Raw genomic sequence first — 26,827 nt, forward strand, 5'->3', positions numbered from 1 at the left:
TATCATTATTATTAACAGACCGAGCAATGTATTTGTCTCTTTGCGCGTGAGTTGACATCCTCCGTCCTTTCTGTAGCACTCAGCCCCAACCTCCATTCAGTAACAAATATGATGTGAATCTTTAAAAACTAGTAACAAATATATTTTCCCCCACAAAACAGCTCACTTTAGTTGATATTTCTCCAGTGGTAAATAAATGGGGTGTATTGTTTTAGCCGCTGATTATTTAATTAATGGTGTAGTGGTGTAGTGAATAATTTTTGCAGTAAGGTGGCACATGAGAACTACAGTGGCCCTGTTCACTGTAATACTGAAACACTGTGGCTCAAATATGTATTTTTATTATCTGGGGTAAAAAAAAATCAAAGTCTAGAGTCCATTAGCAGGATGCATTTGCTGGAGGTTTTGGTATTTTTTATAGGGGCTTGTTGACAAATAATTAAGATGTATGATATCTCTAAGCTTATCCTTAAACTCCAAAACTTAATGGTTTACCTTGTTGCAACCTTCCTTTAGAGGTGAGCCCCCTGATATAACTGTATTAACAGATTTATGTCTCCACAGTATGATTAATAAACACACTCTCTCTCTCTGGCTCTATCTCTCTCCTTAACTCCCTCCCTCCCTCCCTCGCTCTCCCTTATTCTGGCTCTGTTGCCAAGGCTACCGTACAGCCTCTTGCTGCATATACCTAGACGAAGCTGCCGCCTGTGGATCTCTCTCTCTCCTCCAGGATACAAACAAAAGAAACCCATCAGACTTTTGTACCTCTATCTCTCTTCCTCTCACAGACACACACACATCTTATATTTGCAGATTCTTGTTTTCGAGTCTCACGCGTGTCCTCTTACTCTCTGTGTCTCTAACTGTCAGTCTGTCTCCTTCTTACGTGCAAACACACTCCTTCATCTCCCAGACAGAGAACCAGTAAAGGGATTGGCGTGGTTCTTGGTGTTTGGCTCCTGGTGTTTGGCTCGCAGGGAGCAGAGCGGCAGATGGCGATGTGAAGACGGGCTCAGCCAGGTAAGAGGACTTATCCTAACTAGACTTAAGGCTGTGGGTGAGTGACTGTTCCAGCCCTCCTCTCCTCTCCTCTCCTCTCCACTGTCTCTCCCTGTTTCCCCCTGCATGGCTGTGTGACATGAGGTGAATATCAATTCCTCAGCAAAACCCCCACGGTTTACATGGCCGCTGCGCTTTCCTGGCTGTAAAAAGGTAGGGGGTGTGTGTGATGTAGGAGCTGCATATGTGTGTGTTTATTCTTAGATTATTGAAACCGATCATTATGCCAACAGGTTGGTCCATCGATGCTGCTGTTAACTGGATATTCTCCCTCTCTTTTATCACTCAAAGCTTGATTTCCTCTGTGTTGTATCATGTCTATGTGACAATGTGGGAGTTACCAGAGAGAGATGCAACAGTCCACCTCCCTGGGTGATTCATTACTAATCCATCCAGCTCTGCACTGTGTGGTCGCTCTAGCTCACCGTAGCCATGTACGTGATATGAATGGTGTTTTGTCTTAGTATGAATGACTGCCAGAGAATGCCATTCCTGCACTGGTGTTTTGATGCAGTGCAATCGTGTAACACAATCCTTTGTCACCGGGAATCCAGATTTATCTCCAGCAGCCTGTAAATCAATTTGCTATGCAGCACATTTTAATTATTCATACAGTACAGCTTCGGCTGAATTGTAAGTTTATATGTGCGTTAATGAGATTTCTCTTCAAAAATGCTCGTGGAGCGGCTGCGAGAGATTGTAGGAGTGTATGTAAACAATACAGCTGATTGATTATCTGTCTTTATGATATACAAGTCAATGCTGCAGGTTTGCTGGGCATTTCGTTTTAAGGTCATTGCTGGCTAATGTGTGTATTAATATCAACATTTTCTCTGTGTGTATGGGAGATAAAGGTTGATGAGACAAGTCTTGGCCCTCGTGACTTTATCTCACGTTTCCATCTCATCATCACTTTCAGTAAGAGCTTCCTCTTACCTCGTCTCTCTGCCATATGAGCACTTCAGCAACACACTCAATACTCGCTCTTTATTCACTTTGATTCTCCTGGACACAGAAAATCTGCCACATAGTATACATGAGAATTTTACTGTAACGATGGAAGCACGTCCAACAAACATTTAAAAAAAAAAAAAACAGAGCAGAAAAGCAGATTTGGACTTATTACTTTTCCACACAGAGATACTGGGAGCATCAGGAATATCCATTAAAGCACACGCCAGCTGTCACCACTTTAATTCCCTTCGTTCCTGATTGCAGGAAAAAGCTTTACACAGCTGGCAGCCCCTTCTCATTCCTGGTCCTATGGCCCTTCTGGGACAGAGGCCATAGGCATATTGCATGGCTCGGTTTAGACTCTGTTGGACGGTGGGTTCTTGAATGGATGCAGATCAATGGAAACACTATGCGCATACTCTATTTGAAGACTGTGGGGGTGGTGTTTGTAAGGACCCAAGGACAGTAGACCTTCAGCAAGGAATGAGGCTCAATCTATAATCAGGTTTGACTTATTTGCTTTAAATTCACTTGGACTGAGCTCACTGCTCAGGTAAATGATTTAGGCAATTTGATTTTGAATAACACCTTTAATTTTCATTGTGTGTCTGAACTATTAGCAGTGATATTTTGTATACTGTAGCAGCATCATATATCAGCTAAAAACCCACATTTTCTTAGTTTCTAGATATTATCAGTGGCAATGTTCACTCTTCAAAGCCACAAAGCTTTATTTTAAATCCTAAGGAAGAGTCAGACATTTGCAAAGATACCAAATATGACTGTCACAAAACAGCTGCACTAAAGGGCTTTGGGTTGATGTTTTTGTTAAATGATTACAGTGTAACTGAATAGCTTATAGCTGAGAACATATAAACTGTTAGACACTCAGTACATGACCCCAGTATTTTCTGTACTATCCATCCATCCATTTTCTTCCTCCTATGAAAAAATCTATCTTCACATTTACGTACAGCATGTTAGGAAATAAAACATAATAACATAGCAAACCAGGTTTAGAGTTAGTACAGGTTCATATTTTTCCATAAATCAATATAACTCCCCATTTTCAGCACACAGTGCATTGTGCTGCCTCAGTTACTCATTCATTCCGGATTACTTCACCCTTAAAGTTTACGGGAAAGCAGGAGTTATAGCAAGTATTTAATCCTCATTTTCATACCACGCATCCATCAATATTCACATTCATGTCTTTTTCTGTAACATCAGAGACAAGAGTTCATCAAAAATGTAAATAACATAAATTGTACCATAATCTGAAAGTAATGAGAAACCTCTGAGTTAGTGTCTAAAGAATTACTAATGTTGGAGTAATGACTAATAAGTGAGTAGGAGAAGAGGAGTCGTGACCTCTGTGTTTCTGAAATCCTAGTGACTGCTTGGGTTAAATGTACCAGACGGTTCACCAAACAAGCCCTGAGACAAAGCAAGTGGCAGAAAAACAGAAATATTTACCTCAAAGAATAAAAGCAAAGAGAGGCAGGATTTTTTTTTTCTTAGAACAAACGTGAATATTGTCACTGCTCTCCCAGTGCAGATGTATGTTTGTGTTTTTCATTTTTCATGCAGCATATCTGACAAGTCTATGCCTGTGTGTGTGTGTGTGTGTGTGTGTGTGTGTGTGTGTGTGTGTGTGTGTGTGTGTGTGTGTGTGTGTGTGTGCGTGTGTGTGTGTATGCACACACACTACAGTATGCTAGTTGCCACAGTTACCAAAACGCCAACCTCACTGCGTCATTGCTTCAGACAACCTTCACACAAAAAAAGAGTTGCTCTTCCTCCCATTCATCCCTTCATCCACTCTTCTACCTGTCCACCTATTGTTGAAAAATGGAAGCACACTGAAAGTCTCTTATACAACACAATCTATGCCTGTATGTGTATGCGCACGCATGTGTGTGTGTGTGTGTACTTTATGTATGTGTGTACATTGTATGTATGCACATTGCCATGGCTACAAGCCGGTCTAACTGGCGTCATCACTTCAAAACCACCTTCACAGCAAGCAAAGAGAGAAAGAAACGGACTCAAAGCAGCTTCCCTCTGTTCAACACCTGCACTCAACACACACACACACACACACACACACACGAAGCTCCTGCTACTGGTGTGGTCTCATATTCCGCTGAGCTCACCCCATTCGTTCAACAGGGTCCAGTGGCACATAAGGAGAGGAGGAGAAACGGTAGAGAGGAGAGGAAAGCAGAACACGCTCGGCTTCATCATGCATACTGATTCGACTGGAGCAATCTGAATGTATTTCTGAGGGTGTCTACTTAGTCTGGCTTGAATCATCCCTGCCTCTTAGGGATGCAGAGAGAGGCAGGGAAAGAAAGAGTGGGGAAGAAATATTGACAGTTTACTGTGTCACCTTACATCACCATCCTCCGCTCATGAACGCACAGCTGGGAGCCGACAAGGGTGCTACTCTGATCCATCATTAGAGAAAGCTGAATTACCAACCCTCTTTTAGTGTCTCTCAATGTTACCAGTTGAATTTTTCACTGTACTATATATCATAGACTTTGAAAACAATGGCTGTAGCCACCATGTCATCACTCACTGGTTTGTAAACTGATATTTTGAAGGCTGTTGCCATGTTGTATTTTAGAGTCAGAAGTTGCCATATTTAGACAGGAGGGTGGAGTTACCAGCGAGCAAATTTTTATCCATGAACTGTAAGAGTACATCACACAGACTCGGGTAAGTAACATACTAATAACATGGTAGAGTTTCATTCAACAAAACTGGAGCAAAAGCTTCTGGGATGGGCTCACAGTACAATCTGTATTGTTCCTCAGATAATTGTATTATTAATAGTCTGAAAGGCACCATCACAAACTGTCAAACAATCCAGTTCACTGCTTCAGTGGCAGCATTAACACCCAATTATCATTTAAAGAGGTCAAACCCTGAACCATGCATCCCTTTAAGGTTTTGCACAACAGGTGACTCATAAAGCTATATTTTGTACCATGTTCTAAACATTTAAACATGGGTATCTATGAGGATTGACAGGCTGTCACAGACGGCGTCACATGGCTGTTTAAGGAACAAGTTTTAGCCACTTAGTTTCTCTTTCTTTTATTTTTTTGCCCTGGACGTTGGAAAGATTTGGATCATGTTTAGGACATTTGCAGCTGTTATTCCTGTGTTTTTACCATTTTGCTAACCTTAATTTTGAATGTAAGCCCCCAAGCTAAAATGTTTAGCCACTCTCTTGTGTCTTTCAGAACTGACTCTGCCTCACAATGACTGACTATGACCAGATGCCACAGAATACAGGATTTACCTTGATCATGTGATGTGACTCCCCTGCTAGTTCTTTGCCATCTCATTGGTGAGTCATTTGACTTTATTGCTCCTTAATGTTGGAAAACAGGCAAACAGAGAAGTTGTACCCTTGCATTTTTAGTCATTGATGAAAACTTGTTCCAAACTCACTCATGACCAATTTAGCTATCAGTAACACATTCAGACCAAAGTGACATTCACACATCCACACAAACCATGTGGTGCACACACACACACACACTTATAAATTAGCACAAAAAGAAAGGAAATTTGTGTTTGGTTGATTATTTCTTTGTTGCAACAATTCTTCTTGGCAATAAATCTCATATCATTGAGCTTCTGGTATCCCAGGTGCTGAAAGTCAGGCTTGTAATCATTGGAGGCAATCTCAATGTAGATTTTGAGATGAGATTCTGCAACCACTGGCAATCCCATATCTTCACGGTCTGGTACTGAACTCTGTTCTCCAATATGACGTTTGCCCTCACATAGTGGGTTTTATCAGAGACTACTTCGAGAATTTGGGAGTGGACAGGATGGAATGGCCTGCTTGCACTCCTGACCTCAATCCTATTGAACACTTGTGGGATCATCTTAGGTGCCAGAGTGAGCAACCTGACTTATGACAAATGGTGGTTGAAGAATGGGATACCATCCCACACCAGTATGTGACCAAGCTGGTGACCAGCATGAGAAGGAGGCTGCCAGACTGTTGTGACTGTGTGTAGTTCTTCCACATGCTACTGAGGCCCCTGTTGGTTAAATGAATACATAGCACAATTGCCAATATGTCTTGTTTCTTCAGACTTTAACCATCCAATCCAATAAACAGTCAATAGAGTCAATAGCAGAATAAGCTGTTTGGCATTGGCAGAGAAAATTTGGCAAGTTTTTCATGGGCATAGCCCACATACAGTACTCAACTCTGCTGCTCAACAAATGCCTTTTCCTTACAAATGTGGCACCATTAAAGGGTATATATATATATATATATATATATATATATATATATATATATATATATATATATATATATATATATATATATATATATATATATATATATATATATATATATATATATGGTTGAATGATAAAAGTACAGAGCAGAAAAGAGCATTGAATACACTGCTGACTGATACATAGAGGTGTGTGTCAGTTGATGATAATGCTCAGGACGGATGAGAGGGATGAGAGCCACTCTGTTGCCAAGGTGACGGACAGGGCTGTAAACATGCTACCCCTGACTCATTTCTCCACAATGGAGCCTCTCTCCCTCTCTCTCTCTCTCAAATACAGACACCCTCCACACACACACACACACACACACACACACACACACGTGTGCGCACGCACACACACACACACACACACACACACACACACACACACACACACACACACACACACACACACATTCATACAATGAAGTCCAATCTAAGGGAGACAAGAGGATCCGGAGATGAGAGGCACTCTGTGCTGCTTAGCTGTACATTTGAATAGACCTGTGGAATAAATGCAACCCTTTTTGTCATATACACGCTCATTTAGAAGCACACATTAGACACACACAATGTGACAAACACAGATAGCACAATAAAAATCAGTATGTAGTCCTGGTGAGGCTGAAAATTATGGCCTAGACATTTTATCATCCACAAAAGCAGAAAAAGAGTAAAGCTGTGAGTTCACAAGTACATCTGCATATTACCTGTTGCTAACACCAGGTGTTAAAAAGTTTAAGATCCTGTCAAAGGTCTCCAAAGCTATAAAAACCATTAAGAAACACCAGCAGTATTGCCATTTGTCTGCATTTTAAAATGTTAAACAGTCAAAACTGGACTCAGTATTTTTTGGTATTATTTTCAGATAATGTACATAATATGGCACACATAATACCTAATAATAAATACATGTTAACCAAATGCATTTAAAATCTGATCCATAAGCTACCTGGTGATCACATATGAAAGACCTTTTAACACAAAGGAACCTCATTCAACAGGGGCATCATGACCCGCCGGCTGAGTAGCTCCACTCGTTCCCACACCGAGGACTCTATCTTCCTGAGGCCTGATGAAGACCCTGTCTGGTTAGATGAGCCTACAAAGACTGAAAAAATTGGTGATGGAGCCCTTAAAAAAGACAGGCTATTGGAATGTAAAGAGGGACACACTGAAGGCCAACACCCCCAAGAGGAAGTGTTTCTACGTAAAGTGTACGCACTGGTGATTGAGCTCCACTGCTGTGCAGCACTGTTCATTGCCTCCCAAGTCATGGTATGTGAATCAGGCTCTCCCATATCTGCTTTTCTATCCATCCATCCATCCATCCATCCATCCATCCATCCATCCATCCATCCATTGTCTTCTGCTTATCCGGGAAGGGGGGGGGGGGGGCAGGTCGTGGGGACAGTAGCCTAAGCAGAGAAGCCCAGACCTCCCTCTCTCCAGCCACCTCCACCAGGTCATCCGGGGGGACCCCAAGGCATTCCCAGGCCAGCCAAGAGATATAATCTCTTCAGCGTGTCCTGGGTCTGCCCCGGGGCCTCCTCCCAGTAAAACATGCCCAGAACACCTCGCCCAGGAGGCGCCCAGGAGGCATCTTAGTCAGATGCCACCTCAACTGGCTCCTTTCAATGTGAAGGAGCAGCGACTCTACTTTGAGCCCATCCCAAATGGCTGCACTCCTCACCCTATCTCTAAGGGAGAAATCAGCCATCCTTCGGAGGAAGCTCATTTCTGCCGTTTGTATTCACGATCTCATTCTTTTGGTCACTACCCAAAGCTCATGACCATAGTTGAGGGCAGGGACATAGATTGAATGGTAAATCGACAGCTTCGCTTTTACACTCAGCTACCTCTTTACCACAACTGCATCACTGCGGATGCAGCCCCAAACCGTCTGTCAATTTCCCACTCCATTGTCCTGTCACTCATGAACAAGACCCCGAGATACTTAAACTCCTACACCTGGGGCAGCAACTTGTCCCTGAGCCAGAGTAGGTACTGCACCCTTTTCTGGCTGAGGACCATGGCCTCAGACTTATGGGTGCTAATTCTCGTGCCAGCCATGTCATACTCAGCAGCGAACCATTCCACTGTGAGCCAGAGGCCACCACCTGATGAAGCCAAGAGGACTGCATCATCCACAAAAATCAGAGATGAGATTCTGAGGCCACCAAGGCAGAAGCCTTCTGCCACTTGGCTATGCCCATAAGTTCTGTCCATAAAAATTATGAACAGAATTGGTGACAAAGGGCAGTCCTGACAATGTCTAACACCCACAGGATACCCCGAGGGACGCAGTGGAAGGCCTTCTCCAAGTCCACAAAACGCATGGAGACTGGATGGGCAAACTCCCACGGACACTCCAATATCCTTGAGAGGATAATGAGCTAGTCCAGCATTCCGCGACCAGGACGAAATCCACATTGTTCTTCTTGAATCCGAGGTTCGACTAATGGACGGACGCTCATAGACCTTACCGGGGAGGCTGAGGCTGAGGAGTGTGATAGTTGGGGCACACCCTCCAGTCTCCCTTCTTAAAGATGGGGACCACCACCCCAGTCTGCCAATCCAGTGGCACCGCCCCAGTTCTCCACACGATATTGCAGAGGCATGTCAACCAAGACAGCTCTACAACATCCAGAGCCTTCAGGAATTCCACTGCCTCTCACCGAGGGCAATTCTAGACTGGCACAAAGTCTAGCCCCTCTCCAGGAGACTGGTTTCAGAGACCAGGGCATGCGTTGAGGTAAGCCCAACTATATCTAGCCAGTATCTCTCGACCTCACGCACTAGCTCAGGCTCCTTCCCCACTGGAAAGATGACAATCCATGTCCCGATAGCCAGTCTTGATAGCCAGGGATTGGTCCGCCAGGGCCTTTGCCCTTAGCCACTGCCCGATACACATTGCACCCGACCCTAATGATGCCTCCTGCAGGTGGTGGGCCTACAGGAGGGTGGGCCCATGTCTTCTCTTCGGGCTGCGCCCAGCTGGGCACCACGGGCCAGACGATCTCCCTTGAGCTCCCTTCCCATGCCTAGCTCCAGTAACCCTATCCTGGGCAGGGTAAACAGTTCCCTTGGTGACTCTTCCATAGGGGTCTTTGAATCGTTCTTTGTCTGGCCCCTCACCCAGGGCCAATTTGCCATGGGAGACCCTACCAGGGGGACAAGCCCCCAGACAACATAGCTCCTGGGACCACTGGGACATAGAAACCCCTCCACCACAATAACACTTAAGGAGGAGGGTTTGCTTTTCTTGAAAATCAAACATGAGCTAAAACATACTCTGTCTGCTTTTCTCAGAGTATGGTTTAGGTCAGGGGTCAGCAACCTGTAATCCGGAAAGAGCCATTTGAGCCCCATTTCCATGGAAAACAAAACAGTGAGAGCCGCAAATACTACTGGAAGCCGGTAGCGGCTACTGCGGGTGACGCATATATTGAGAAACAAAAACAGATAAATAAAATGATTTTATTTTAATATTTCAAGATCACAATAATGTTCCAATTTAAAACTACAACAAAAACCGAACTGACAAAAATAAAATACACTTCAATTGGATACTTATAATTTACTTCCATGAGCCGCACAGAGCCGCAGATTAAGCCTGAATGAGCCGCATGCGGCTCCGGAGCCGCGGGTTGCCGACCCCTGGTTTAGGTCATGTTTGATTTTCAGCTCAGTAGGTAAACAGATAAACTGTTCACTGCAATATCACCAATGCAAATGACACTTTAACACTTAAGCATGAGGTGTTCTCTCAACTTGACCTTTAATTTCCTTTTCATATGCTTGATTGCATTTTCATATTTGCTTGAAGTGCTTCCTAGTTGGAAAAAAACTGGGGTGTGTGGGTAGATGAGGCTAAAATTTGACACCTCTTCACTATTAATTCCCTTTTCTTGTTTCTGTCTTTGTTGACTTCATGTTTGATTCATTCATACAGAAAAAAGGACAGGTGCAAGATTACCATTCGTAAATAAAAAAGCCTCGTAAATGCAGCCATGATTATGACACTAAACTGTATGTGGTCAATTTACATATTTTTTTTTTATTCCTGTGTGTAATGGGCCATCTTCTTATCTTTTCCACTCGCTTTTCACCTGAGAGTGGCCGCTGCCTGATTACCAGTGCATGAAAGACTGGAGCAATGACAATCTGCCTTTCTTTCTTTCTCTCCCCCCAGGGGTACTGGGTGTTTTTTGTGGTCGAAGGAAATGGGCCACTCTCTTCCATCTACAAAGCCCTGCAGGTCATTGACTTCTACCTGGGGTTCATCCTACCCTGCCACCCGATTTTTGGAATGGACGTAAGTATCAGTCCTGAATATGACTGACAGCTTTTTATTCTGGGTGGAGAACAAACAGCTGTTTAAAAGGATGTGAAGCATTCAACTATGTCTGATTAACTCATTCTCTCTCTGTGTTTCACTGCACTGGCCAGTCAGTGGTGTTGATGAGGGAGGTGGTAAACACCACAGAGCATAATTGGATTGTCCATGGCACCGCAGGCATCGGCGTGGCCATCTGTGTTGTCATGGTAAAACACTGGATTGATCCTTCATTTCCCATACAAAACTCTTTTCTATGCAAACGTTTCAAACTTTTGGTCATTTAATTTAATGTGTATGCTGGATTCGTGTTATTTATTATAAAGAAAAGAAGTCTTCAAAAGAAAGGTGTGCCATCTGAATCAGTTGTTTCCTAATGTGGAGACCTGTTGCTGTTTGTTTGATCAATTTTCTTATTGACTGAGAACTTCACTGCTTTTTTTGTCTTCTCTTCCCTCCTCAGATCATCCACATGGTGTGCAAGTGGTGTTATGGCACTGGCTTGTGGTCATCAGGAACTGTGTCGAGGGACATTGGCGATCGTCGTCAGTCTGTGAGCCGCCAGCCCTCTTTCACCTTGTCAGAGTGGACAGATGCCCAGGAGGATCTGATAGACCTGGACCCTGTGCCCCAGACTCCAGTCTTTGACATGGGCACAGACACCAGGACAGAGGGAGATGCTGCCACCCTTACTGTTACACCAGTGGGGCTTCAGGAGAGGTTAGAATAGACCATAGAGAAGCAAGAGAAAATGTTTGCATTTATGTTTGTTTGTATCTGCTGGGAGACTTACACTGTATCCATTCATTAGTAATGCATATATATGCATTTGTCTGACTGTCTGAATCACACAGGAGAGGCTCCAATGTTTCCCTGACCTTGGATATGTGCACACCAGGCTGCACAGAGCCCTACGGCTATGGAGCCCAACTCTCTCCCAGAGACCAGTCAGCCCAGGAGTATCTCCGACAGGGAACGCACATTTTGACCCCTGCCATGCTACACACAAGGGCCATGGATGACCAGAGCCTGCAGGCTGAGTTTTATGTGAGTGCAGCAACAGTAGCTCACCCACCTACGTGCTCGAGATTAATATGAAATGAACAGAGACTCACCGGAAAAGACGTACACACACACACACAGAGACGAAAACACAAATGCACACACCCACACACACCCATCAGAGCTCTGCACACACCCGTAAGCTTTTCTACTGCCTGTTAGTGGGCGAAGGATGGAGGGATGCAAGCTTTTTTTTTACATACAGAAAATTCCAGTGTCTGCTGGGCTGAAAAATGTGCATTCAGATTCATATACACACTGTCTACATGCACAATAAGACAGCAATGGTTCAGTGTGAGAAGCTGTGAATGACTTAATATGTTTCAATATTATTGTTGTTTTGTAGAAGGTAAGGTTTGGACTTCCCCATTTCTGTAATGACTGATTTTAGTTGCACTCATTGTTCATTGGCAGGAAACTCCCATGAACTTTGTGGACCCTAAGGAGTACAATTACCCAGGGCTGGTGAGAAAGAACCGCTACAAAACCATTTTACCCAGTGAGTACAGCTGTCACACAAGCAGTTACTATAAACAGATGAAGCTAACAAATTTTTATGCTGATTATCTTAAATAATTTCACATCCTCTTTCACTAAATATGCAGCTGTAAGATGAGTTACAGAATAAATGAATGCGCAGCAATTTCTTCCAACTTCTTCTGCTGCTATCTTTATATTACAGTCCCCCTGTCTATTAAATATGATAATGTCACACTGTCCACCTGCAGATACACACAGCAGAGTGATCTTGAAGTCACAGGATGAAGATGATTTTCTCTCTACCTATATCAATGCTAATTATCTTAAAGTAAGTGAAAATGTACTGTGATGCAGCTATTTTTTATGACTTTGATATGTAATGGTAACAAAATAACTTTATGTGTGTGTGTGTGTGTGTGTGTGTGTGTGTGTGTGTGTGTGTGTGTGTGTGTGTGTGTGTGTGTGTGTGTGTGTGTGTGTGTGTGTGTGTGCATGTGTGTACAGGGTTATGGGGGTGAGGAGTGTGCATACATTGCTACCCAGGGACCCACTGTGAACACAGTGGGGGATTTCTGGAGGATGGTGTGGCAAGAGAGAACCCCAATCATAGTGATGATCACCAACCTAGAAGAGAAGAATGAAGTAATTGTTTGAAGCATTATTGGATAAACGCCATTTAATATGCTAAATATTAACCAGAAAAACTTTCTGTGTCCATTGTTTCTCATAGAAATGTGCTGAGTACTGGCCCGAGGACACTGTGACACATGAGGGCATTGAGATCACTGTGGTCAAGGTGACCCAGGAGGATGACTACAGTCTGAGGGTGTTTACTCTGAAGGTAACTGTCAGTAATATGTCAAATACAAAGGGTGAAGAATACAACACCACTTCAGTTAACTAGTAAATGGGTCGGCTTAAACTAAACTAATGATATGCATATGAAACAATGGAAATAAACTTAAAGGGGGTCTTTTAGATTTCTTTTTTTCTGTCATACTGTCGCAGTAGTGGATACTCATGTTAAACATGGTCAAAGTTTCATTTAGGTAAACATATGTAAACCTAATCCCTGTGAGCCAAAAGCCAGGGTCTGCTCTAAACAGTCTGCTCCAGACAGATGTCAGTGTGGTCTCATGCACAGCTCTGGCTGTGAGTACATAAGCCCCACCTACCTGCTGTTGACATGTTCTGTTTGCAAGGGGCAGCCAATCAGAAGAAAGTTGACTTAAAGGCAAGACAAAAGATTAACTGAACTCAAGTGGCTGCACAAAGCCCAGTATAACATAAATAATGATTATTTCAAACTGTGAATTATACAAAGCTATTAGAAAAAATATAGAACTGGAAATTAACTCAATAGCCTTTTTAATTGTTTTTTTCTGGTGCTCATAGTGTCAAATACATGCATTAAATAAAACTCAGGGTTCACAGCCAGGTTTTGAATGTAATTAGGCACAGAAGTGTAGAAGTTAAGCTCTGCCATCTGTATGCTAATGTGCTTAAAGCAGCAAATGTTACCATTAGCAGGTAATCTCAGAAAGCCTCTCTGGCATTATCCTGAATGATGCCTTGATAAACTTTTGGAATTCGTCTTCTCCTCTCTCTCTCTCTCTCTCTCTCTCTCTCTCTCTCTCTCTCTCTCTCTCTCTCTCTCTCTCTCTCTCTCTCTCTCTCTCTCTCAGCCCAGGCGGGGTATACCCTGGTCACCAATCCTTCACACGTCTAATTCCAAAGTTTGGAAGAAACACTGAAAAAAAAAAAAAAAAAAGCACTGAAAGTGTACTTCATGTTATATTCAGAGTTACAAGAATGCAATTTCTGCAAAGACATGTTAAAATTTTGTGTTTAATTTTCAAATGAAGGCACTCAAATGAAATTCCATCACCTGGGTGCCCATTTAAATTCAAATGTTAGAGGCAGCTCTCACAAGCAAAACCATGGCTACAATTTAAATCAGAAAATAGTGCCTTTTGATTAACTGCTCTTACCTGCATCTGTTGACACGCGTGTGCACCATTAAATACACTGTTTAGACGATCTCAATTAATATTACAAAAACACCACAGAAGATCATCTCATGTTTTCAACATAACAAAAAACATGTTCCAATAAGTGTTTATAAAAAATAAAAACACATATCAAATTTTCATAATCTATCCAGTAATTTATCACCACAGATATGAGTGCTGGGAGGTGGTTTGCTCAGTGTTCCATTCATGTGTTCATGATGGTGCTTTATTTTTAATTTGGGGTTATGGTGGCATTGGCACTTAGCAAACAAAACAAGATAATTCAGTAAATGCAGCCTGCATCTGATTGCTGAGCACCAGGGGGTCATTATGTAACTGTGCACTGAGTTAAAAGCTTGTTGATTATTCATCTCCTGTGGTTATGTTGTTTATCTTATAGGATTCATAATTATTGGAAGACTGACATTCAGGGAATTCATTCAGCCATTTTTTTTCTTTTTTTTTTTTTCTTTTGCACCATTACACCACAAGGTAACAGTTTGGTCAAGCATGCAGAGCAACAGGTGCTCTCTGTGTGCATGGTATGATGACATCTGTGTCACTGTCTGTGTGCATGGACCAGTGCGGGGAAGAGGAGCGCACTCTGCGGCAGTACTGGTACACCTCCTGGCCTGATCAGAAGACCCCGGACAAGGCTCCACCCCTGCTGGAGCTGGTGCAGGAAGTGGAAAGGGCACGTGAGGAAGCCCCGCCCTCCAGTGGCCCTATAATTGTCCACTGCAGGTAAAGTGCTAAAGTTGTTTGTAATATTGGGAGCATTAAAGAGTATCTGTTTTTGCTGCTTTTTCCCACTAGAGAAACTTAAAATCCACTTGAGTATTTGTGTTTTCTTACTTCTAGTTCCCCATTTTCTGATTTCTTGGAGGATTTACTTTTACTCAAATTGGTGGGTTCAGTTCTAATTAATACAGAAATCCATCTAATTTCCTCTTATCCAACTTTTTCTTTGCAGTGCTGGAATTGGTCGAACTGGCTGCTTCATCGCCACCTCCATCCTGTGCAAGCAGCTGAGAACTGAGGGTGTAGTTGACATCCTGAGAACCACCTGCCAGCTCCGTCTGGACAGGTGAGATATGCTTAGAGTTCTTATCTGTGCTCATGCCTATCTTTAGTTCTGGCATGAAAGCTCAGCTGACGTAGTTTGATTTGATGTCGCTCCAAATCACAAGCTGGGTAGTTATGGCGTTAATAAGAGAGTGAAAATGTTGTTGAGATCATTGAACCTCTGGTTAAAAGAGGGTCATCAAACCTTTTAAGTTATTGTTCATCAAATGCACACATTCAAAAAATGCCTCATCAGAAGTCCTGTAAGCATTAAATGAAATTTTCACCTTTACTCACTTTTCAGTCAGAAAACAGCAAGCATGGGTGTTACTAATAATATTATTTATGTGAGGTACCATCCCAAGTGAGCCATCATGCACATTAGTACACCCACAATGAAAGCAGCCATTATTAGTGCTATTGGTTATACCTGTGTTTGACAAGTCAAGATGTCACGGCTAATGTACTGCATTTTATTTTTTTACTGGAGCTGTTAAAAAAAAAAAAAAAAAAAAAGGCGACCCAGTTTTACTTCAATACAGCAAAAAGGCTCATGAAAAAATATAGAAAGTTTGACTGAAAGCAATGTGAGGAACTAGACTAAACTGAATTTTTGGCAATGTCTGTTCACTATTTTGGTCAAGTTAGATATATGCGCATTTGACATTTTGTTTTGACTAAAGTCAAATGCAATGTCAAAGTTTCCTCCTCTGTGAGGAAGAATCCCACTGACAATCACCCAAAGACCACGAGGTCCTCATTGTTCTTTTTTTTAATTACCCGTGAGACGGCAATAAGTGAAGGGTGCAAACTGCATCCATAGACTGCTAATTAGTACTAAATAACATACTAAAAAATATATCACTGTTAGATCAATTAACTACACAACAAGCCATAATATTATTTGCGTGTGTGTGTGTGTGTTTGTGTGTGCCTGTGTGTGTTTTCAGGGGTGGCATGATACAGACGTGTGAGCAGTACCAGTTTGTGCATCACGTCCTCAGCCTGTATGAGAAACAGCTGTCTCAAACTGCTGAGGAGTAGAGTGAGCGCGACGGCCACACCCAGACTGAGACACACCACTGTACACGTATCCGCCTCAGGTGGTATGCACCACTGTACCTAGCATCATCTCAATCTCACCCTTTAACAAGTTCCGACCATCTTAATCTCTTCACTCAAGTCAGGCTCACTCAGACAGGACTGACTCTGTCCTAATTGTGTGTGGTTGACCAGAACAAACATAGAGGACGTGTGATTTGAGATACCCCACCCCCACCCCACCCAAAAAAATTGTAGTAACGCAGTCCTATTGATCCACATTTTCTTGGTAAATTGCAGCAGTCAGGCCCAAAATAATCCAAGCCAGCACTCTCGCCTTCATTTCATTTGCACTGCTGAGGTTTCCATCACACCACTGTACATTAGTCTCTGTCACCAAGGCCTTGTTTTGTACTTGGTCTAAATCAGCTTCCTCATGTAAGGATTATACAGTTATCAAAAGGTTAAACTGGAAGTGAAGTATAATCAGATTGCCTGCAGTGGTGTGAGTTTACTGTAAGGAAATTAAAGAAAGTATGTGTTAACAATAAGGGCCCTTTACAGTATAAGTGCCAGCATAGTTTAAATCTACAGAGATAATCAAATGCCAGCCAAATATTTAACTATATTGATATAAAAGTTCATATGAAATGTAAGTAACAGTAAATGACGTCTAGCGTCTCACCGACTCTCAATTTTAATGTAAAAAAAAAAAAAAAAACATTACAGAAGGCCTGTCTCAACTTTTGCTGCATTCAAGAGTCACCTCATCTTCAGGTTGCATGGTGCTAAGTGTTCATTAAAGGCATGTGCAATGTTATGGAACATAGGAATGTATAACAATTAGGTTATTAATTAACTAATTAGGATTTCTGTGCAATCTACAGTATTACAGTTTTACCATGCTGCCTGTGCAGTCCTCATGGCCCGTGATGTTTACAGTAAACAACTTCTGCATTAAGGCCACATAGACATTAACTCAGAGGCGTCACAGAGCAAGGGATACTGAGGGGACAGAGGCCAGAAATAGAATCACACCATTAGAAAAAATCAATGCAGGAGCTCTGGAGAATCCAATGTGCACAATCGATGTTTCCAGTGACACACACAGGAGGATTTAATGAAGAGGAAAGCAAAAAATGTTGCATAAAAAAATACACCATAAATATAAGGATATTCTTGCAAATGTCCTGTTTCTATCATGAAGCTTGTTGCCCTCAGAGTTTCAAGTTCTGCAATGCCTCTGCTTTAAATAGTAGCTTGAACACATCTGTGAAGTAAGAAGCCCATGATTGTTGTATAGACAGGCCAGGCCTAATCTGTATGAAGCACAATAGACCAACAAAGGTTGTCTCTCTGATGTTCAGTTGTAAAAGTTATTTTTATTTCCTGTATTGTGTTTTGATTGTGTTGAGTTTAATGGATTGCATGTGCTGTATGGGACTCCATAGGTCCACAATCAAAGCGACGTGATTGGTTGTCCTGCTTTTTGTTGTGTAAAAGGGTTTAAGCCTACTATTATTGCTTGCTCTCGGCCAATGCTTTTGATACAGTTTGCTTTTGTGAAACCAACCAGAGATATTTTTAGAACATTTTGATACAATCCTTTCGAGTAGATGCCTTGTGTATATTTCCGTTTACACCATGATGGAATGTAGCTCATACTGTGGATCAAACCATCGGTTTATATTGCAAGATTTAACGGAACAAAATGTGACAACTACCTAAGTTACCTTACAGTACAGAAGATAAATAGATTATGTTCAGTCTTCAGTATTATTACTTTAGGTCTTTAGGCTTTGCTTTAATATGCTTTGCTTTCTGTGTACGTTTTTATCGTTTTCTTGGAGAATTTTACCTCAGACTGAGTTTTTACGCAGTCCCCACTCTATTCTATCTGTGACTCGAGGCCATTCTCAGTTGACAACACGACAAGTAATTGTTATGTGTAAGGCAGCTAAAACAGTGAAGACAGTTTTCTACAAAAGTCAAACAACTTCTATTTTGACTCGATGCTTCAGATCAGTGGCCATGGATATTATCAGAGGGTGGTTTTAAAAGTGTGGACTCGGACCAGTTCATAAATATGAAATCAACTGGGAGACTATAACTGCCAAAATGACCTTTTATAGCAGCATGTGGTTGAGACTAACAAGAAAGGCTACAACATATTATCACACTTCTGAGATAATCCTCTGATAATCTCCCGCCTACTTGACCGAAAAGCTTTTATTTTGAGTGTTTGTTGTCCGTGCTTACCTGGCCTTCTTCTGAAGATCCAAATGGGGATGACACAACAGCCAAACAGTCAGACATACAACCAACCAACCAGCAATCAGTATTCCTCTCCTCTGCTACAGTATCGCTTTAAGTTGTGACTTTTTTGCATCCAAATAAAGATAGATTTTCATGAATCTGTGTTGCTGTTGTTTTTTCTGGGTTACCCTTTCTTAATTGCACACACAAGCCTGATTAGTCCTTTGTTGGTTTCATGCTGTGCTGAAGATAAGACTGTTCTAAGTGACAGGGTGCAGTTACATTCTTTCACCGCTAGATGTCAGTATATGAGATCTAATGACACATTGCCACAGGCTCCCTGCAGTCAACTGTTTGCTCGCTGACACATTGTCCAGAGCAACAAAACAAAGGCTTTCAGTCTGACAAAAGAGAACTGATGACACAGAATTCAAACACCCAACATCCATTCATTAAAAGAACAGTGCTAAATAATAATGCAATACTGTATATTGATCAGGTTTCATCTCCCTCTATTTCTCTTAAATCTCTACATTTATACAAATTACGGCCCTTCTCACTTTATTTGTAGGAGACATTCAGACTCCCAGTTTTTTGTCCTTTCTGAGAAAAATGTACATCTTTATCATTGATTTTATTTTTAAAAAATTTAGATCATGTAAAAATTCATGAAGCTCTCGATTTGAGAGCTACCCAGCTAATCTGATAGCACTTGTGCAGAGCTGCAGAACTGAGACAAATAATCACATAAATATTTACTGCAAGTATAGTATCGATTGTTTATGATGCTATATTTATGTATATTTTTCATGCATATTTCATCTATTTAAATTGTGCAAAATATGTTGTAGTGCAGGTTTTTAAGTAGAAGAATTTTATGCTGTAGTGGTAACTTGGTTTTGCTTGGATGAACGGCATCCCAATGAGACTGTAGACTATGCTTACATCTTTAACACAGAGAAAGGGGCAGCTCCATGGCTTACAAGTGCATTTCAGCTTAAAATGTCTGCTGCGTGATGAAGAGCAAACAAATGTAAATAGAAAAGTAAATTAGTACCTGTAACTGCAAACAAAGAGAAATACTCAACCATCTAGGATTTGTTACACAAAACCAGGTGAGCCTGTTTAGAATTTTTTCTTATGCAAATGGTTTTGTCTCTGTTACTTTCACATACCTTGATGAAAGCTGCAGGGTTATATCCTTTGCTCTGGATCAAAAACATGTTTCTGCAAGCTTTATTTCTATTTGAAAAAAAATTGTAAATTCAAGAAATTAATGCAGAAAAAATGCATTTTTTCATAATCGAAAGGGTTTAATATCTGTAAGAAAAATAAAGTTCCTCAAAGCAAAAACACAGAAATTCACTTTAAGAATTTTCATATTTTTACAGTAGGCATAACCTCAGAAAGGAAAAAATAAATAAAAAAATAATAATAAATAAATGAATATGAAATAAACACATTTTAAAAAAATCACAAGACAAAATTGCTCAATCGCGTAGAAGAGAAAGGAGCACATTTAAATAGAAAATAGAAAAAAGTGATAAATATTTTAATATAATAAGAAAATAAATAAAAGGTAGGCCTATACATTATTCCTCTTTTTTCCGTGTTTACATCAGTTTTTACTCTCAACGTGAGCGCGTCTCCTTTAAAAGAAAAAAAAACAGTCGGACTGTCCCTTTAGTCTGCAGCTCAGATCACTGACGTCACCCTACTCCTAAGCCGCCACCCCTGATTGGTCGGAGGTGACGTCAACCTCACAGTTTCTCTTTTTTTCCCGTCTCCCTCCTGAACCATGACCTCATCGGTTTAGTTCATGAAAGTGCTAAAGTGCACCTTCCGTACCTAACCCCCCACCCCTCCCTCCTCCACAACACACACTAACAGTTTTAGCCTTCACCTAGCCTAGTAAAGCTAATCTTCCTCTCCAGGAACCAGCTGAACGACTGAAGAGCCCGTTTGTAGCCTATCACCGCGCGCTTTCATCCCTCGTTTGCTCCTGGCGCTGTCATCCTCCGTCAGCTGAGGTCTACTGTACTGTATACCCCGTAACACCGCCGAGTAAACACCAGCCAGCCCCATGAAGACTCCGCCGCTGTCCCCTCACACATGGAGACTAGCTGAATAATACCCCTGCAGACGCGTGGAGCCCGAGGTGAGTGTTTGAGTGTGTTTATCAATTAGTAAGAAAGGACATTTGTTTGTTTGAGGCGGCTGCTCGCTGTTTGTGCTCGTCCCCTGCTCGCCGCTGCGGCGTGTCCGTCAGCGCGCACCCCCTCCCCCCCTTTTTTTTAATGTGCGCGCCTGTCTCGTAATGGGAATAAACCCTGTCCAGGCTCAAGTTATCGATTTTTTTATTGCTATTAAAAAATTGGTGTGCTGGCTGTTTATCGTAAGGTAGGTATATTAGGTTTCTTCCCTGAATTTTCTGTTTAATTTGAGCGCTGTTTACAGCCATCACAACCGATCAATGGAGTGGGTTCATTTTCGCGTGCGGACATATCCACGCGTCATAACAAACCCAAGGCAGGTTTCCCACTCAAAGGACGCCCGCTGAACCTTTCTGTAAGTGTGGAGTTTAACAATAGTTAATGCTGACTGTATCCAACGTATGTAAAGGCAGTGCCCGCTGTCCGCACTGGAGTCTGTTCTTATTTCTAATGTAGGTCGGTTTATTGTAGCGCGCGACCGCTCAGTCTCCATCATTATTAACGCTGACAAACGCTGTACAACGTCCTGTCTGTTTTGTTTTGTTTTTTATTGTTTTGTTTTTGTGCGCGTGTGTGTGTGTGTGTGTGTGTGTGTGTGTGTGTGTGTGTGTGTGTGTGTGTGTGTGTGTGTGTGTGTGCGCGCGCGCGCGCGCGCCCCGCCTCTATTTGATCAGTATTTGATTTTCAGAACATCTCTATTTGTCCACATTATATGTGTATGAGGGTGTATTTTTGTGGCTCATATTCTTGGTATCATTTGCATCAGCATTCATGTTGTTGTGCTGGTGGAGTCTGGGGTAGTCCCAACTTGTTGTATGACCCTGCATTTTGCAGCAGTCAATGCTCTAGGAGAGTATTGATTAGAGGACACCGGAAGGCTTTTTGCCTGGATGTTGTTTACAATGTGATGGCGCTGTCCTGCTGCACCAGGAAATCGATTTTTTCTTTCTTTTCTTTTTTTTTCTTTTTTTTTATGACATGGCCATTACAACAGCGTGTTGCACTGGTTAGTTCCAGTGGTAAACACCCAGGATTTAGCCATCATCAACTGTCAACCGTGAATTGTAGGCATATTAAAAATGTGATGACTTAAGGTGTGCCAATAACTGTTTTCTGACATTTTTATCTGATTATTGTATAGCTGTAACAGCAGTGAATGACAGTGAATATAGCGACTTTTAGTCACAGTCATGTCATGTTTTAATTAGTTTAACTGACAGAAATTTAATGATCTGGCCCTTTAACAGCCCAAGAGGTCAATCAATGAACTGAAAAAACATTTTATTCATCTTACTCGAATAAGTATAGTAACATATTGCCATTTAATAAAGTTAGAGGCACAGCCAAACGTATCAGTGTAGTGTCTTGTTTTAAAATTCTCCACTATAAATGGGTGACCCACTAGTGTTGGCCCAAGTACCTGCATGTTGCTTTGTTGTGGTCCCTCTTTAAAGTGTAAGTGATACACTCGAGAGAGACAGACAGCTTGTATACACAGACGGATGCAAACTTTGAGTTCATGAGAGAGCCTGTTGCACAGACTAAAGGGCGCAAGATGCTCTGATGATGTAATTGTTTGTGGTCTAAACAAACCAGTCCTGTCTGTCATTGTGCGAACCTTGCTCGCTTTATATCAGGCTACTCAAGGCTGTGGCCACAGGTGACGTTATGCAGGGAGTTAATGAATAACCTGGATGGTATTACATCACTGCTGGTTGCCCTCCAGTTGCTCTCTTTGTGTTTGCCGCTGTCCCTGATGTCTGATAATGGCATTATGGAGTTGGCCCTTCATGTTCAGCCCCTGGTTAAAGGCTGTGAATACCCCTGCATGAATTGCCCATTTTATGGAGATAAAGTTACTTCCTCAACTTGATGCTTATATGTACCACAAAAACCTTTTTGTTATCAGTCTTTTATTGGCAACTATAAAGAGAGTGTCACTAGAGAGTCTGTCAGTGTTTGTGTGTTTTGCTTGACAAGAGAGGGAAAGGTTTGCAGCTCTGGAATTTTTTTTTTTTTCTAGTTGGAAAACAAGGCATAGCAATCCTTTTTGAATCTAATTCTTAATGTATAATTAATTGGATTTTGAAATGAGACCATATGTTTTTTGTGTTGTATGTCTGTTCATTTTCTTTGCCTAGAGGAAACTCGTTAGATTTTAAACGTCACTGTGACCTCACAAAACAAAATTACAATTACAAAATCCCACACAAATTTCCAGCAGTGTGAAATGATGAAGTGATGACATTTTACATCCAAAAGGTCAAATTCGCTGTGACTATGAATGGATATTGATAAAAAAAAGAAAAAGTCTCCTATTATCAACTCTGCCTGTTGCCCTGATTCTTTATCATTCCCCTTGTTGATGTCTAATCAAATTTCTTTGTGGAGAAAAGTAGACTTGCACAGGTTTTTAGCATCAACACAGCAATGTATTATCTTTGAGTCTTCACAGTACAGACAAAAGGCTTGAATGCAAAGAATTACAAAAAGCTCCACTGCCATGAGATTAGCCGTATTGTTTTGCAATGTGCAACTGTTAGAAAACCACACCAGCATTGATAGGAGGACTGATACTGTAAGCATGGAGGCATATGATTGTGAAGGATTTGGAACTGGTTCTCAGTTTCCATCCTTAACAGTCACATCAAAAAAATACATTTCTGGATATCATCCAACAGCATAACTCAGAGAGGAAGGGAGAATTTGAGCTTGGATGTAACATGGATGTAAACGGCAACTTGATTGGTTGGTGGAGGCATATAAGTGGTACTGAGAAATAAGTGAAAGAAGAAAAAAACTTAATGTGTAGTAGATTCTAAGGGAAAGAGGATGTTTGGATTTGATTAATCAAGTTGAATGTTAACTTTCTGTGTAATTATTCATTTACAGCTGATATTTCCAGTACCCTGGAGGATGTGTTGTGTGTTTTTTTCCTCAAAGCAGACCCGTCAGTCTAGTTTTTCTGCTAGTTGTCATGCTGTCACTGCTTTGTTTTGACTTTGAGGATGTGCGCTACCTAGTCTGCCTGGATTATCTGACCATGTGACCTTGCTTGATCTTAGACAGCTTTGGAAAAGCATCCATCCGTTTTCTTCTGCTTATCAAATTCAGGGTCACAAGGGGGAGGGGGAGCGCCTATCCCAGCTGCTATAGGGCCAGAGGCAGGGTACACCCTGGACAGGTCGCCTGTCTGTCGCAGGGCTAACACAGAGAGACGGGCAACTATTCGCACTCACAATTTAGAATCGCCACTTTGGAAAAGTAGTGAGACTAAATTTAGGCTATGTTAGAGGAGACATCATATAGAATTAATATAACAATTTAAATCAGTGACTTGTGGACTAATTTGTTGCTCTTTTTTTTTTTTATTAAGTTAGTGAGTAAGATAACATTGGTGTACATACAGCTCACGCTGGGAGAATCTATCTTGAGTTGCACTGTCTGTTTTAGCTTTCTCTTGTATTCAGCATCAGCATCAGTCAGCATCCCATCACAATCACCCTTCCCGTGCCCCCCATCACCCCAGCCTGGGCTGTTTCTATGGCAACCGAATCTGCTCTGGGCCTGTACACACTGTGTCTGTTTCTCTGCTTTCTCTTCTCTTTGCTTGTTTTCCTCTATTCTGCTGGAGCCTCACAGCCTGGTGCTGTGTGATGAGCTTATTTTTATTTTATTTTTTTACTGTTTCTTTATTTTTTTTTTCCTGCCTGGATGTGATGTGGAGGGAAAAGGGCATTTTTGCATGAAGAGATGAGCTATGTTTGTTGTGCTGAGTAATCATGTGGATGTTTGTGTTCCTTCTTTTAATTTCTCTGCCTTTCTTGTATTTTCCTGTCTATGTTGTTGCTTTTTTTCTCTTATTAACCCTTCTTTTCATTCCCCTTCCTGTTCATACAAACAGGGTGTTTTTGAGTTTACCACGGGACGATTGTCTAGCGACACAGAAAGATGCAGAGGGCTCTTTCTCTGGCTACCACACATGTAAAACTGCACACTCCTCCCCTCCCCATCTCTGCTCACTGCACAAAAGCAAGAAAGAGAGTGATAGAGAAGGAAGGAGAGATTCAGAGAGGAAAAAGTGTGAGACTCTGGGTGGGTGGGAGAGCGGTCGCCATTAGACATATGCAGCATCAGATGCTGTGCTCAGCAGCAGGGACACAGAGAAAGAGAGAAAAAGATTCACATCCCTGGAAGCTGTGTTGTTAGCTGCTCGACTGAAGGGCTGCTTGCCAGATAAGGTATGGAATAACAGGTGATGGGGCAGGTTGTAATGTGACAGGGGCTGTTTCTTGTACAGGGGAGCACTGGTATTGCAGCAAAGCTTCCTGCAGAATAGATATTTTAGATGCTTATTATGTGAAGAGTGGGGGTTATGTCGGTGTGCCAGTAGGATATGAATTTTGATGCTGCATGTCACAATACTGTGCTTCACATTTGCAGTTACACACAGATTAGCTAAGCTTAAGTGGATTGTATTAATTTGTTTGTGCTGCTTTATATGCTTGTGCAGGCCACTGGGTGTTTTGTCTTCAACCTTCATTGACTAAATTTTTGTCTGTGTCATAGCTTGCTAGTACTTTCTGATACAGCAGCAGTTTGGTTGTGCTTAGCAGTGCAAGCAGTTACTACTGCCTGTTTAGACTCTCTTTCATGTTCTTGTGCTGCTCCCCTTGCATCAGGCGAGTTGCCAGGCATGTGTATATCTACTGTATGTTCACTTCCACAGTCTGTAAGTCCGTAGGAGACAAACAGTAGGCCATAGTGAAGGTAAGCGTAATGATGCAACACTGTTTGGCACCTCTCATGTGATAGCATTATCTACTCCACCTCCATGTCATACATTTTGTGTGGTCGTCTGCAAGTTAGATTCGATTTTTCACCCAAATTCTCCTTCATGTTTCCTCCTTGCTACATCTCCACAATCATTCCCTCTCCCTCACCTTGAGCTGGCTAAGTTGCTAGGCTAGAGAGCTCCTTGCTGAATAACATCCTTCAATACATCCCCCCAGCTCTCCTCTGTCTCACTCTCTCACTCCTCTCCCTCCCTCCACGGTGCTGCTGCCAGAACACAGGTGAAAAGTTGCAGAGCTGCTTTTATGTCATCCCAAGACACTACTGATCAGCTTCTCCCAGTCTCTCTTTTTTTTTTTTTAAACTTCTCTCCCACCTTCTCACCACTGTTGTTAAATGTGTTTTCTTTTTCTGCCTCTCTTCTCAAGAAGAACATAGCTTTATAATCTTTTGTATTTGGCTACACTCTATTATTAGCTTCTGCACCTCTATCTCTCACACTCTCCCTTTTCAACCGAGGTTTAAACATCCATTTACGCTTTGGGGTAAATGAGAAGGTGTCTATTCATTTTTAATGACACCATGTGCCTGTAGATGAATAAAACAACACGGTGGCATTCACATTCTGACCTTTTGCTTGTCGCGTGACACCTGGTAGACCAACGAAATGGACCTCAACCTGCGCTGTTTTTTAATTTTTATTTGCGTGTTCTCTTAATTAAATGGCACAGTGGTTTTGTAATGTGTAGTCTAGCACACACGCATACAGTGTTTCTCACATATGTGCAGTCATTGGTTTCTCAACACAATAAACGACTGTGTGTCCCATGTTAAAGGTAAAAGGGCTGTGGTGAATGTGAGCACGGAGGAGATCAGAGTGATTAGAAGTGATGGATAGAAGGAGGCAGTTCATCAAGTTTATGGATGGTTAATTTGGAACACACATACAAACACAGGCACAGGATGTCACACAGGCCTGTGTCCAGACCTGCTCTCTGAATTCCCCTGGCTTAATTTATCGCACGCCCTCAGTTTCCTGTTTCACAAGCTACTGCACAAGAGACCCTCGATCAACAACCACCAACCTTCACAAACTTACACAGGCACACATGCACCCCCTGGTTTTATTGTCTAATTTAAGTCTTTGTCTTCGGATGTGTGATATTCCCTCAGATCTCAGGACTGCTAAATCCCATTGGATAATCTGGTCAGCCTTTTAGTCTTTAAATAACT

General features: G+C 41.9%; 2 protein-coding genes across 4 annotated transcripts in view; both read left to right on the forward strand.

Moving 5' to 3' along the window:
- Positions 1-915: 915 nt before the first annotated feature.
- Positions 916-16,612, forward strand: LOC115781849 (tyrosine-protein phosphatase non-receptor type 5). Of its 2 annotated transcripts, none has more exons than XM_030731732.1 (14): positions 916-1,023; positions 5,271-5,377; positions 7,337-7,610; positions 10,528-10,650; positions 10,785-10,880; positions 11,135-11,391; positions 11,526-11,718; positions 12,148-12,232; positions 12,462-12,541; positions 12,718-12,855; positions 12,944-13,054; positions 14,809-14,969; positions 15,199-15,312; positions 16,241-16,612. In XM_030731732.1, exons 3-14 carry the CDS (start codon positions 7,344-7,346, stop codon positions 16,332-16,334), a joined length of 1,719 nt encoding a protein of 572 aa, XP_030587592.1. In that variant the 5' UTR covers positions 916-1,023; positions 5,271-5,377; positions 7,337-7,343; the 3' UTR covers positions 16,335-16,612. The 2 variants fall into 2 exon arrangements, with proteins under 2 accessions (XP_030587592.1, XP_030587591.1); XM_030731731.1 differs by lacking the exon at positions 916-1,023 and adding an exon at positions 1,087-1,215.
- Positions 16,613-20,409: 3,797 nt separating this feature from the next.
- The window catches only part of dusp8a (dual specificity phosphatase 8a), a 44,106-nt gene continuing 37,688 nt past the window's right edge, over positions 20,410-26,827 (forward strand). The window contains exon 1 of one of the 2 annotated variants that reach the window (XM_030730515.1): positions 20,410-20,745. The gene's annotated coding sequence lies outside the window, so the exon portion shown is untranslated. Of the gene's footprint in view, positions 20,746-20,967; positions 20,988-26,827 lie in introns of those variants that run through there. The other variant, XM_030730516.1, reaches the window with a different exon arrangement.

Source organism: Archocentrus centrarchus, chromosome 6 (assembly GCF_007364275.1).
Source record: "Archocentrus centrarchus isolate MPI-CPG fArcCen1 chromosome 6, fArcCen1, whole genome shotgun sequence".
Classification (NCBI taxonomy): Eukaryota; Metazoa; Chordata; class Actinopteri; order Cichliformes; family Cichlidae; genus Archocentrus; species Archocentrus centrarchus.